The sequence below is a fragment of the Balaenoptera musculus genome, chromosome 11 (genome assembly GCF_009873245.2).
Source record: "Balaenoptera musculus isolate JJ_BM4_2016_0621 chromosome 11, mBalMus1.pri.v3, whole genome shotgun sequence".
Taxonomy (NCBI): domain Eukaryota; kingdom Metazoa; phylum Chordata; class Mammalia; order Artiodactyla; family Balaenopteridae; genus Balaenoptera; species Balaenoptera musculus.
The window spans coordinates 96,172,764-96,188,140 of NC_045795.1; the positions used below are offsets into that span (position 1 = coordinate 96,172,764).

Consider the following 15,377-nt stretch of genomic DNA (forward strand, 5'->3'; position numbering starts at 1 on the left):
TGCATCCCTTCTTTTACCCCCAAATATGCAGCCCTGCATTCCCTAATCCCGAAAAGTGCACAGAGTAAAGGGGCGGACACATATAAAAGGCAAAAGCAGTTAGGGATTAGTCACAAAAGTAAATCATACCGTGCAAAATTCAAGCTTTTTACCAGTTCATCTAATACGCGGTTATTTTTCAGGTCCGGCTCTGTGACTGTCTAGAAAAGAAAAACAACAGATAGAAAAAGGTCAGAAACAATAATTAACTTGTCATAATCTTGTTTTTGAAAACGTGTGTCTCATCCTCCTGAGATTCCCCATCCCACTAAGTCTTCCAGGAAAACCTCAAAATAAAGTTCATTCATCTCATACTAATACGGAATTTTAAAACAGTGAATCACTATCTGCTGACTGGAAGTCTGATTAAAAACTCTCCAAAGCATCTGGTAAAAACATATGTACTCTGTACTAAGATAAAACCTAATATGAGCAAGAATCCTTCTTCAAAATGCCAGCACTCAGCTTTCCCAAAAATTTCTCCTGAAAAGCAGAACAGAGATGCTCTTTTAAAGTAAAAACACGGGAGCCTTAGGTGCTCAAAGAGACTTTAAAAACAAGACTGGTGTTCAAGAACGCAAGAGGAAAACGATAAACCCAGTAGCTATCTAGCGTAAGTGGCATACACTTTATCTCTGTGATGATACCGTCCTGATGACAGCAGCATCCCTAGTTGGAAAGAGCTTAGACTTGGGAGCCAAACAAGTTCAGTGACATCCTGACACCATGTACCTACCAGAGGCACCAAACTAGAACCCAAACCCTTTAATTAGCCCCAGTGTCCTTTCTATCAGACCTTACTATCTCTTTTTCTTCTTTCTTTATTCCTACTTATGTTTACCTTCCCTTTTTACGTAACTTTTCACCTATTTCCACTACATAAAATGCTTCATAAACTTTAACAAATTTCTTGGTGTTTTCCCTGAAGGTCTGGTTTGGGAAAGAGGTAAGGGGCCAGTTAAGCTGAATCTCTGCCTTCTTCACAAATACTTAAACATCAATCTTTTGCAAATAAATGATCCTACCATCAGATTTTCTACCCAAGTTGAGAAATTATAAAAAGTGAGGAGCCATAAAAACACAGTTCATAAGATTTAAAGTGTGCTATGTCCTGATCTTAAAATTAGTTTTTCTTCCTAAAATACATTTAGGTTATCAGAAATCTTTATGAAAAGTTGAACAAAGCCCAGTTGTCCATATACGTATTTTATAAGTCCTTCCTGAAACGGTCTTTGATATAGCTTAATTCAATAATTATACATCTTCCCATGGGCTTTTGTGTATACATGAAGCAGAAATATCTGCACCAATCAGTTAGTTTAAAGAAAAAAAAGAAAAGAAAAACTCACCACACAGCAAGTTGGACACTGTGTTTTATAGGACAGAAATTTTCTTATACAAAGAGAACAGTCTGCAAAAACACAAATGCAACATAATAAATTACTTAAGCTGTATAAGACTATTGGATTCTGACTTCTAACAAAACCTGACTTAAACCCTAGAATATTTCCATCATCTAAGGTATATCATTATAATCTCAAAATTCTAGTACCTCTACACATTTGCAAATACGATTAAATAGCATTTTTAGAGAAGGGAAACATATCAAATAATAATAATTATGAGTCCCTAGCATATCACAACTCTATAAGCAACATGTATCACTCTCTGTATCTTCCATCTGTAAAACGAAGAAAACATACATGTAAGACCTAGGATGAATTTGTATAAACATGTCAGATATCTCCACTGCCTAACATTCTAAAATATAAATTTTGAAATAAGATCTATACATGTGTTAAGAAACAATATATACCCAGATTATCAAATTAGGGATTTGTACATCTTAACTTCGTAAATGATATCCTTCATCCCACACTTTACAAATACTTTTGTGGCAGGCACTAAAGAAAGAGGGAAGATTCTTGACCTCAAGGAGTTAAAAAAGCGTGAGACAATTACAGTATAATTCAGTGTATTAAGGACAATGTATTAAGTCTTAACAATTTAAGTGGGAATTGGCATGAACTAATTCTTCACACCCAAGGCAGCATAAAATGATCTCCCAAAATGTGACTAATACAATTGTACCTTACTGGTACCATTTGCTATTGGCACAAATTCACCTTAGTGAAGGGGCCTCATTAAAGGATTCAGTTTAGTTAAGGAGAAGGAGACAGTATGATTTCAGGTACAGACATCCTGGAAGTGAACAAGTCATGCCAGCCTCAGTAAGAGCACCCAGGAACAATGAAACACATTATAAAAAAGAAAAATCAGGCAACGAGTGAAGTTCTTTGGGGAAGCAAAGACAAATAAACGAGGACTTCTAGTTTGGCATGTAAGGAGCTTGGAAGTCATCACTCCATCTAATAACACGTAAAAAGCTGAACAAACTAAAAAATCAATAATTCTTCTTAGATCCATCAGAGAAGTGACCTTATGAGGCAAACTGCTGCCTCCAAAACTGAAGAGACAGACAGGATGGATACAAAGAAATACAACTTACCAGAACAGAAACTTCCATGGGAACCAGAGAAAGAGGTTCTGCTGGAACCAGTGTTGGCATAGGAAAATCTGAACTGTAATTCACAAATTGCTGGAAGCTCAGTGTGGACAAGTCTGAGAGTTAAAAACTCAATGGGGACCCAGACATTGGGGAGGGGAGGCCTGACAGTTATGTGAGTTTTTGCTCCAAGGGTTCTACCAGGTTCTCAAAGTGACTATCAGAAAAAAATTCCCTAGTTCTTCTGCAGGGAGAGGAGGAAAAGTAAATCATTTTGAAATACACGAGAGCACTGTGTTCTTCTTAACAAGGCCTAACCTCAGGAGAAACAGTTTTACTGGAGCCTATTCTATTGGGCTATTACCAGAGCCCAGCTAACCTGGGGGATGGGAAATAACCAACTCCAGCTACCTCTAGCCATCCTGTCCCACCTAAGGGGGTAAAAAATTGAGAACCACTTGTGAAGTTCACAGTCCAGGGCACAGGCTCACTAAGAAACAGACCTAATTGTAGGAATATAGAATGCTACCCAGCACCCCCCAATCTCATGACACATTACTACAGCCCTATTTACTACACTTGCTTTTACCCAGTACATCATGTCCCACTATTAGGAAAAAATTATAAGGCATACTAAAAGGCAAAAAACACAGTTTGAAGAAACTGCAGGCATCATTAGCATAGTTAGATATGGCAGGAATGTTGGAATTATCAGACCAGAGACTTAAAACAACTATGATTAAGATGCTAAGGGCTCTACTGGACAAAGCAGACAACATGCAAGAAGAAATGGGTAACGTATAAAAAGAGGTGAAAATTCTAAGGAAGAATCAAAAAAAGAAATGCTGGAGATGAGAAACTGTAGAAGAATGTCTTTCATGTGCTCATTAGTAGACAGGACACAGCTGAGAGAAAAAAAATCACTGCACTTGAGGATATCGCAATAAAATCTTCCAAAACGGTAAAGCAAAAAGAAAAAAGACTGGAAAAAAAAAACCCCACAGAACAATATTCAAGAACATTTTGTAGCAGGACAACTATAAAAGGTGTAACATACACATAATAACAATACCAGAAAGAGAAGAAAAAGAGAAAGAAAGCAAGAAATATTTGAAGCATTAATGACTGAGAATTTCCCTCAGATTGTCAGACACCAAACCACAGATCCAAGCAGCCAAAAGAACACCAAGCAGGAAAAATGCCAAGAAACCCACAACTTGGTATATCACATTCAAACTGTGGAAAATCAAATCTAAAGAAAAAATCTTGGAAAAAGCCAGAGGGGAAAAAAACACCTTACTTACAGATGAGCAAAGATAAGAATTAAATCTGATTTCTCAGAAACCATGCAAGCAGGAGAGAAAAAACCCATCAACCTAGAATTTTATATTCTGCAAAATGATCCCTCAAAAGTGAAAGAGAAATAAAGACTTTCTCAGACAAACAATAAATAAGGAAATGTGCTCCCACTAGACTGACATTGCCAGAAATGTTAAAAAAAAGAAGTTCTTCAGAGAAAAGAAAAATAATATAAGCCAGACACTTGGATCCACATACAGAAAAGAAGAGCAATTCCAGAAGGAATAATTACAGGTAAAATTAAAACTTTTTTTTCTTATTCTTAATTGATATAACAGATAATAGTTTGTTCAAAATAATACTAGCAGCAAATGAGATTATTTATGCTTATGTAAATATACATATGCTTATGTGTAAGTAAAATGAATGATAGCAATGATACAAAGGACTGGAGGGAGGAATTAGGTGTCTTAGCTCTGCCTGCCGTAAAAAATACCACAGAATGCTTGCTTAAACAACAGAAACTTCTTTTCTCACAGTTCTGGAAGCTAGAAGTTCAAGATCAAGGTGCCAGTATCATAGGTTTGTGGTGAGGACTCTCTTCCTGGCTCATAAACAGCTGCCTACTCACTGTGTCCTGTTATGGCCAGAGAAGAAAGAACAAGCTTTCTACAGCTCTTCTATTTTTTTTATTTTTCTACATCTCTTCTTATGAGGGCACTAATCCCACTATCAGGGGCATCTCCCAAAGGCACCACCTCCAAATACCATCAAACTGGGGCTGAGGGCTTATGAATTCTGGGGGCGGGGGGACACTTCAGTCCATAGCATTTCACCCCTTACCCCCCAAATCCATGTCCTTCTCACATGCAAAACACATTCTCCCCATCCCACCAATCCCAAAAGTCGTAATTCATCCCAACATCAACTCTAAAGTCTGAAATCCAAACTCTCACCTAAATATCACCTAAATCAGATGCGGATGAGACCTGAAATTCATCCTGATTCATCCTGAGGCAATATTCCTCTCTAGACTCATTCTCTTGACTATCAATGTTATTCTCTCCACAGTATATAAAGTCTCCTGAGTGATACTGTGAGTCAAGAATTCCCAAACCTGGCTGCTCATCTGAGTCACTTGGGGAGATTATTGTTGGCTTTAGTTTAGTTGCCAGGCTCTAGCCCCGTTCATACCAATTCAATGGATTTTGATCAGTAAATCACATCCATAATATGTGATTCTGATTGAACAACAATTATTTTTTTTTAATTAATATGTTTTTTTACTAGGTTGAACCATATGAAACTTTTGGTAAGTCAAAAAAGGACAAATATTGGCAATTTCATTCGATTTAACATAACATTGTGTACTTACTGTGCACTCTGTTTTAAGCATGTTAGCTGTATTAACACTTTCCATCCGTACAGCAACCTTGAGGTCGGTACTACTAGTTCCATTTTACAAGAAGGAAAATGCAGCATACAGCTTAACCAACTTGCCCAAGGTCATGGAATTAATAGGTGGCAAAGGCACGTACCAGAGCCCAAGTTTTAACATATTTCTAACTAACTATTTAAAATATTTATAATTTGCTTATAAGATGCACTTATTATATATACCTATGTAATACCAATATGTACTTAATTAATAGGATCACTTGTATCAGAGTATGTAAAATGAGGCTACTGCTTTCTCTTCTGCATAATCTTATACGCGTTTTCTTTCTACACATGGAGAACCAGACACTAGTCCAAAGTGGATCAAGCCCTTGGCTTAATTTCAACCTACCAGTCTACTACCGAATATGTACTGGTGAACTGCAGACCAGCATAATTTATTCTCTAGTGAGCAACCATGATATTTCAATCAAAGTAGAGCAGTTGAAGAACTCTGAACCGTGTATTCCTAGCTGGCTTTATTTAAATCACCTGTGAAGTTTGTTTTTCCACCCAAAAGCCCAACTATGAGCCGTGTGTATAGGGTGGGGGAGGGAAGAGTAAAACAATGAAATAAAGGGTAGTTTCAAAGAAACAAGCAAGCCTGGGGAAGGAGGTATTTCTAATCTCAAACAGGATGCAGTCATCTGCTGGCTTTCATATATCAGAAGAGCATAGCATCCTGACTGTAAAAATCAAGTTTCTAAAACTTAAGCCAATCCATTTTGCATGTGATCTTAAGTATATTATGAGAAAACAAACCATCTCAAAAATAATTCTAAAGTGTCCAATTAAAAAAAGAAAATCCAGTTCCAAGTTTGAAAGGTATAGGAGATGCTTTCAAAGGATCCTTTCAAAGCTGAGAAAGCTGGCCTCTGCCTCCAAGTCCAGTGTTAAGTGACCAGTTAGCTGATAAGAGAATAACATGCCTCCCACTAACAACCAGCACTCCGGCATCTCCATAAGGGCAGTTCTGCATAACTATATGTCCCTTCTGTATGTGTAACTATCTCTTTTCTCCCGTCTTGCTTCACAGTGCTGCCTCATAAGAATGATAAGAATAACACTGACTATTTGCCTAAAAGAATCTTACATTGCCTCTTAATTTAGAAAAAGTCAGTAAACGGAACATTTCACATTTCACTTTTTTTTTTTAGTAAAATTAAATTGCTTTTTTTTCTCTTGGCTGTGTTGGGTCTTTGTTGCTGTACATGGGCTTTCTCTAGTTGCAGGCAGCAGGGGCTACTCTTCATTGCAGTGCACGGGCTTATCACTGCAGTGGCTTCTCTAGTTGTGGAGCACGGGGTCTAGGCGTGTAGGCTCAGTAGTTGTGGCACACGGGCTTAGCTGCTCCGCAGCATGTGGGATCTTCCCAGACCAGCGCTCGAACCCATGTCCCCTGCATTGGCAGGCGGATTCTTAACCACTGCGCTACCAGGGAAGCTGTAAACTGCTTTTTATTACAACACAAGCCTCAATTAATTTTGTGAGTCAAAAATCCACAAAAGAAAAAGAAAAATGACGGCTGGTCCATCTTTAAAATAGTGGTAATTTAACAGTGCCTAAAAGCCAATGATTTCACCTAGCAGTAAATATTTTGGGCATCTTCCATTATCAAGTCAGAAAAACTGCAAGTGCAAAGTAAACTGGCACTTAAGCAGATCAATCTACTAGTGAGAACATTCTCACTTAATGGTGTTTTATGGATTGGAGTAAGTCCAGGCCCTCTCCCCCAAAATGTACTCTTTAATAGCATGAATTTGGATCAATTTAACTCTTCTGCATTCTGCCACTGCACCCCACTCAAACCTTAATAGCAGGAGATATGCAAATGCAGTATTCATTACTTACACCCAAAAAGCTAACATAGGAAAACCAAATAAAGGAATTTAAAATGACAAATCCTGAAATGTTTAAGTAAAGGAACAGCAAAGTGGCTAGGATTCTGGGTCACCAATTCTAGTCAATCCAGGATGACAGCAGAACATGATAGCTAAGTCTGGCTTCTACTAAGCTCTGGGGGCTTTTGTGTCATTAAAACAATTACAGACCCAGAGCAACTTTTAGTCTTGAGGGAACCTGTGACAACTGATGATTAGTAGAAAATGCCTATTGAATCATGACAGGTAGAGTATGAAAACTAAGTGCTCGTAAAATAAATTATCATTATTGGAAGTATTCTCCACTGAATTCCTCTTAGATAAAGAATGACATCAGTGACAACTGTATGTGACAAAGAAACATGAAAAAAAAAAGAATGGAAGTAAAGGTTAATTTTTCAGCTGAGTTCACTGAATTCATAAAAAGTCAAGTCTTTCTTCCCTAAAATGACATAATTAAAATATATAGAGTAGACTTCCATCTCTGTCCATGAGAAAGTAACCAATATCCAGAATTACCCTCCTTCTGTAAACAACTAAAATACTAGGGGAAAATATAAAACAACTCTTTCTATTTTCAGACTTTGGACCACTGTGCAGGGAGGAAAGCCAAAAGCCCATCAGTCTTGCTAGCTGAAGAAACAAAGATCAGAGTTCAGGGCAATCCAGGTAGCTAGAATTTGTAGGGCAGAGTACCAGAAAGAAAGATGCTACATACAGAAAGACCTCCAGAAATATGAATACAAATCCATTCGATTCTATGACTGAATGCAAATCTGCACATACACGGGCGTGAAAATCCATAAGGCCAAACAAAGATCAACTTCCAGGGAAACAACAATAACTGGAGAGGTAACAAAGCACCAAGGGTTCATGAAATTTCTAGCAGGCAGTTTGGAGGAACCTCACTAAACGCATGGGCATTGAGTAGAAACCCCAGAACGTCATACCTTAGTATATGAATAAATTAGCCATAGAGAGTGGGTGATGTCAGCAAGATGGCAGAACAGGAAGCCAGACCCTGCTTTTCCCATGGAAACACAAATCAACAACAATACATAAACCAATTCCCTTTGTGAGAAATCCAGATACTAGTTAAGATGCTCCTATACCCCAAGGCAAGCACAAAACCAGCCACATCAAAGCCAGTAGAAAATCTGTGGCCCTCACTTGCCAGAGTTCCTACCCCTGGCTCAGCACCACATAATCAGAAAGACACTCCCAACTCCAGGGGAGGGAGCAAGAGAAGACTGAAACACATATGAAATGTTCAGACTTTTCACGCGGCTGCCCCAGGGACTGGTTTCCATCTTGCCTGAATCTAATCACTGACAAGAAAGGGGACCAGGTTGGAGTCGCTGAGGACAAAGGTGATGGTTTGCACGAGTAGTCACTCATTCACCACTACCCCTCCCCTGGGAGTGAGCAGGAGAAATTCCCACCTCTCAGCTTCTCTTGGGGAAGAACGTGCATCCAACGTTCCAGCTTTTCAGGGGGCTGCCCAAGGGACTTGTGTCTACCTCACCCAACTCACAGTACTGAAGAAACTTGTCATACTCTAGATGCCTGGAGACTAACGAGAACAAAAAAGAGCTGCGACACTGCTCCAGAGGACCCACGGTACAGATGGAGGCCAATATAACTCAGTGGCTTCTCATTTGGAGAGAAAGAAGAGAGAAGGATGCAACCAGTATTTCAGCTTTCCAAGGGGCTGCCCAAGGGACTGCTTCTACCTTGCCTGGCTCGGAGTTCTGATGGGACCTGGCATACTCTAGTGCCCGGGGGCCACTAGGAACAAAAAAGAGCTGGGCAGTTTGCTGCAATTCCAGAGGCTCTGCAGTACCACAGATACAAGAAGCAGCAAAAGATTACACAGTAATGAAAAAAGAAACCAGCAAAACATCTCTAATTATACTTACTCATAAGTCTAGAGAAGATCCAACCACAGAAAAGGTTTAAGGGATCCCCAGAATCTCTAGCTGGGCTGGCTGGTGAGTTAGTGCAGGAACATCTGGCTTTCCCTATATGAAGCTTGTCTGTAAATCCTGCGCAAGGTGACTGTTTTTTCAAATGCATGGATCCCAACAGAGCAACAAGGCATACAAAGAAACAGGAAAATATGGCCAATTTCCAGAAACTAATCCTAAAAAAACAGATGTGTATGAATTACCTGACAAAAAATTTTAAATAACCATCATAAAGATGCTCAATGAACTAAGGAAAATGATGCATGAACAAAACGAAAGTATCAACGCAGACACAAAATACAAAAGAGAACCAAACAGAAATTCTGGAGATGAAGAATGTAATACAGGTTTCCCCCACCATCTGAAAGTTGACTGTTCCTGTGAAAACTTTTGTAAGCCGAAATGGCATAAAGTGAAAAAGTGAAGATGCACAAAATAAAGCGAGATGAAACACAGATACTCACAGACACAGTTCAGAGCTATGGTGGCTTGATGCTGCGATGCTGAGTGTGGTTGCCAGGGATGCCACTCTCGCTGTTCAGGGTGCACACCGCTTCTATTACAGTTACTTCAACAAAAATACTGAAGGCTATTTTCACCTTTTGCCTTTCTTTTGTAAAAGTGAAAATCCTCTTCAGATTTCTTTTGGTTAGTGGAAATTGGTCCTAATGTAGGTCTTTCATAAAAGGGAAGTGTTATAAAGCAAACTTTTGAAAAGCAGGGGATACTTGTAACTGAAATGAAAAATTTACCAGAAGAGCTCAGCAGTGGACTTGATCAAGCAGAAGACAGAATCAATGCACTTAAAGACAAGTCATCTGAAATTATTCATTCATAGGCACAAAAAGGAAAAAGAAAGAAGAGGCCTAAGGGACTTATAGGACACCATAAAAAAGCACCCAAACACACAAAGCAAACACCAACAGAACTAGAGAAACAGAGAGCAAAACAATAATAGTAGAAGGTTTCAATGCCTCAGCTTTCAATGATGGATAGGACAGAAGATCAATAAGGAAACAGAGGATTTAAACAATACTATAAACCTAAGGCATCTAATAGACATATACAGAACATCAGCAGAGCACACATTCTTTTCAAGTGCACACAGACCATTGTCCAGGAGAGATTACATGTTGAGTCACAAAATAATCACATCAAGTATCTTTTCTGACCATAACAGAATGAAACCAGAAATCAATAGCAGAAGAAAAAAAAAGGAAAATTCACAAACATGTGGAAATTAACACACTCCTGAACAGGCAATGGGTCAAAAAAGAAATGAAAAGGGAAATCAGAAAATGTTTAAAAAAATGAAAACACAACACACCAAAACTTAAGGGATGCAGCAAAAGCACCACTAAGAGGGAGGTTTATAGAAGTAAATGACTACATTAAGAACAAGAAAAAAAATCTCAAATAAAAACCTAACTTTATATATCAAGGAACTAGAAAAAGAACAAACTAAGCCCAAAGTTACTGAAAGAAAGGAAATAGTAAAGATTAGAGTAGAAATAAACAAAAGAGAATAGGAAAAAAAAAATCAATGGAATTAAGAGTTGGTTCCTGAAAAGACTGACAAAACTGACAAACCCTTAACCAGACTAAGAAAAAAAGAGAGAAGACTCAAGTAAATAAAATCAGAAATGAAAGAGGAGACATTAAAACTGATGCCACAGAAATAAAAAGAGTTAAAGGAGATCAGTGTGAACAATATATACCAACAAGTTGAACGTACCAAGACTGATTCATGAAGAAATAGAAAATACGAACTGACTTCAAACTAGTGCATAGACTGAACCAGTAATCAAAAATCTCCCAACAAAGAAAAGCCCACAACCAGATGGCTTCACCGCAGAATTCTACCAAACATTAAAAGAATTAACACCAATCTTTCTCAAACATTTCATAAAAATTGAGAAGGAAACACTTCCGAACTTATTTTATGAGGCAAGCATTATTCTGATACCAAAGACATTACAAGAAAACTACAGACCAATATCCCTGATGAAAAATCATCAACAAATATTAGCAAACTGAATTCAACCACACATTAAAAGCATCATCACCATGACCCAGTGGGATTCATTCCTGGGATGCAAGGATAAGCTGACATACAAAAATCAATGTGCTACACCACTAACAGAACAAGGATAAAAATCATATGATCATCTCACAATAGATGCCGAAAAAGGATCTGACAAAATTCAACCCCTTACATGATTAAAAAAAAACTCAACAAAATTAGAAGGAAATTACCTCAACATAATAAAAGCCATTATGAAAAGCACACAGCTAATATCATACCCAATGATTTCCATTAAGATCAGAAGCATGGCAACAATGCCCACTCTTGCCACTTCTATTCAACATAGTATTTGAAGTCCTACCTAGAGCAATTAAACGTTAAAAAGAAATAAAGAACATCCAAATCAGAAAGGAAGAAGTAAAATTATCTCAGTTCACAGATGACATAATCTTATACGTAGAAAATTCTAAAGATACCACAAGAAAAATTGTTAGAACTAATAAATGAATTCAGCAAAGTTGATGGATACGAAATCAAAATGCACAATTCAGTTTCACTTCTAAAACTAGCAATCCAGAAAAGGTATTAAGAAAACAATCGCATTTACAATAGCATCACAAAGAATAACATAAGTAGGAATAAACTTAACCAAGGCGGCAAAAGACAAGTACACTGAAAACTATAAAACACTGCTGAAGGAAACTGCAGAAGACACTTTCATGTTCATTGACTGGATAACTTAACATTGTTAAAATGCTCATACTAACAAAAGTAATCCATAGATTCAATGCAATCCTTATCAAAATACCAATGGTATTTTTTGCAGAAACAGGTAAGTCAATTCTAAAATTCATATGGAACCACAAAGGACCTTGAATAGCCAAAATAATGTGAAAGGCAAAGCTAGAGGTCTCACATTTCCAGACTTCAAAACATATTACAAATCTACAGTAATCAAAATAATATGGTATTAGCATAAAGACAGGAATGTACACCAATGGAATAGAATAGAGAACCCAGAAATAAACCCACACATAGGCAGTCAAATGGTCCTTGAAAAGGGTGCCAGGAGTACACAATGGGGAAAGGACAGTCTCTTCAACAAATGGTGTTGGGAAAACTGGATTCCCACTGCAAAAGAATACAGACTTGAAACTATAAAGCTGCCTGGAGAAAATAAAGGGAAAAAGCCTCATAACATTAGTCTTAGGAATGATTTCCTGGATATGATACCAAAAGCACAGTCAATAAAAGCAAAAACAGACAAGTGGGACTTCATCAAACTAAAAAGCTTCTGCAATCAATAAAATAAAAGGACAACTTATGAAACATAAGAAAATATTTGCTAACCATATACCTGATGAGTTAATATCCAAAAATATCAAAACATACAACAAACGCCTGTAACTCAATAACAAAAAAACATGTAACCTGATTAAAACTGGGCAAAGAACTTGAAAAGGCATTTCTCCAAAGACATTTGCCAAAGACAAATGGCAAACAGGTATATGAAAAGATCGTCACCATCACTAATCATCCAGGAAATGCAAAATCAAAACCATAATGACATCATCTGTTAGGACAGCCACTATCAAAAAAAAGAAAAAGAAGAAAAGAAAATAACAAGCGTTGGTGATGGCGTGGAGAAATTAGAACCTTTGTGCACTGTTGATGGGAATGTAAAATGGTGCAGTCACTATGGAAAAAAGTATGGAGGCATTTCAAAAAATTAAAAATACAGTTACCATATGATCCAACAACCCACTTCTGGGTATTTATCAAAAAGAACTGAAAACAGAATTTCAAAGAGATATTTGCACTCCTGTGTTCACAGCAGCATTATTCACAAGAGCCAAAAGGAGGGAGCAACCCAAGTGTCCACCAGTGGATGAACAGATTAAGAAAAAATGTGCTCTAGACATAAAATGGAATATTATTCAGCCTTAAAAAAGAAGGAAATTCTGTCATATGCCACAACATGGATGAACCTCGAGGATATTAAGCTAGGTGAAATAAGCCAATCACAGAATGACAAATACTGCATGATTATATTTATATGCGGTATCTAAATGAACTCATAGAAGCAGAAAACAGAATGGTTGTTGCCAGGGCCAGGGGGAGGGAGAAAAGGGTAAATGTTGTGCAATGGGTATAGAATTTTAGTCATGCAAGATGAAAAAGTTCTAAAGACATGCTGTACAACAATGCACATATAGTTAACAATACTATACTATACATTTACCAACTTGTTAATGGAGAAGGTTTTATGTTATGTGTTTCTCACCCTCCCCCCACTATAGTCCTATAAAAAAGGTTACTCTAGATTCATCATGACAAGGCTTAGAAACAAAACTTGACAGAACCAATCTGATTCACAAGTAACTTAACTGCCTTCCACAACAAAACCCAACACTCCAATAAAGTATAAAACAAAATCTAAACACTCAAAAATGTGAAAACTACAATGGAAAGCATCCAATCAAAAATTACCAGAAATGCAAAGAAGCAAAAAAAAATGTGCTCTATAACCAGAAGTGTGGGGGGGGGGGATGGAATCAATCAATAGATAGTTTTAGAAACAACAGAGATAATGGATTAGCAGACAGTGAGGTTAAACTAGCTATTAGAATATGTTCAATATATTCAAGGAATAAAACAGACACACACACGAACCTAATGAGGAAAGAAATGGAAGATACTAAAAAAGTAAAATTTCTAGAGAGGAACAATACAATATCTAAAATGAAAATTTCACTGGATGAGACTAACAGTTGATGAGATAGTGCAGAATAAAAGATCAATAAACTTGAAATCATAACAATATAAATTATCCAAAATTAAGCACAAAAAGGATGGGGGTGGGGAGATTACCAAAAAGGAAAAGAAAAAAAAACAGAGCCTCAATGTCTGTAGATTAACATAAAGCAGTGGAATAAAGTTAATAAAGGTCTAAAAAAGTGTAAGCTGAATTGGAGCTCAGGTGTGGAGGTGGGTGTGTAAACAGAAAAATACTCAAAGAAAAAGTGTTAAATTTTTTCCAAATATAAACCCATAAACTGAAGCAGTTCAATGGACCACAAGCCGTACAAACACAAAGTAAATCACACTAAAGCACATTACAAATTTCTAAAATCTGGTAATCAAGAGAAAATCTGAAAAGCAGTCAGAAGAAAAAAGGCACATTATATACAGAAAGCTGTAACAAAAAAAAACCTAACACACCTGGTTTCATCTGAAACTAGTCAAGTCAGAAAATTGTAGAATTTTTGAATTGTAGGATTGACATTCAGAAAGGAGAAAAATTTTAATTTGAACTGCATGCCCACTGAAAACACCTTTCAAAAAGCAATGAAATTTTTTCAGGGAAACAAAAGCTGAGAGAATTCTTTAGCAGCATACTGGTGCTACAAGAAATGCAACAGAGAAAATATAAATGACATAAGAAGAAAACGTTGATGTATACAAAGGAGAGTATAAGAAATGATAAATGTGTCTAAATATAAAAGACTACTTTGTCATTTTTAAATTTGTTTTAAAAGATAATGAGCTGTCTAAGGCAAATACAGGGACTTCCCTGGTGGTGCAGTGGTTAAGAATCCGCCTGCCAATGCAGGGGACATAGGTTTGAGCCCTGATCCGGGAAGATTCCACATGCCGCAGAGCAACTAAGCCCATGCGCCACAACTACTGAGCCTGAGCTCTACAGCCCACAAGCCAGAACTATTGGGCCCGTGTGCCACAACTACTGAAGGCTGCGCACCTAGAGCCTGTGCTCTGCAACAAAGAGAAGCCACCGCAATGAGAAGCCCACACACTGCAACGAAGAGTAGCCCCTACTCACTGCAACTAGAGAAAGCCCGCGCTCAGCAACGAAGATCCAACGCAGCCAAAAGTAAATAAATAAATAAGTAAACTTATAGAAAGTAAATAAATAAAGCAAACATAATAACAATGTATTGTCTGTGGTATATGTGCACATCATAAAAGGAAAGACAACAACAGGATGACAGAAGGGGGGGAACAGAAGTACACAGTTGTATACCCATGGCATTTTCACAGAAATAGAACAAACAATCCTAAAATTTATATGGAATCATAAAGACCCCAAGTAGCCGAAGCAGTCTTAAGAAAAAAGACCAAAGCTGGTTGTATCACGCTCCCTGACCTCAGAGTATACTACAATGCTACAGTAATCAAAACAGCATGGTACTGGCACAAAAACA

General features: G+C 37.5%; 1 protein-coding gene across 6 annotated transcripts in view; it reads right to left on the bottom strand.

Moving 5' to 3' along the window:
* RAD18 (RAD18 E3 ubiquitin protein ligase) overlaps positions 1-15,377 on the bottom strand; it is a 105,645-nt gene that overhangs the window by 81,817 nt on the left and 8,451 nt on the right. For all 6 annotated transcript variants that reach the window (XM_036870531.1, XM_036870529.1, XM_036870530.1 and 3 more), the window contains 2 exons: positions 1,389-1,450; positions 130-200 (listed from right to left, as the gene is read on the bottom strand). In XM_036870531.1, coding sequence (XP_036726426.1) covers positions 130-200; positions 1,389-1,450 — 133 coding nt within the window. The remainder of the gene's footprint in view (positions 1-129; positions 201-1,388; positions 1,451-15,377) is intronic.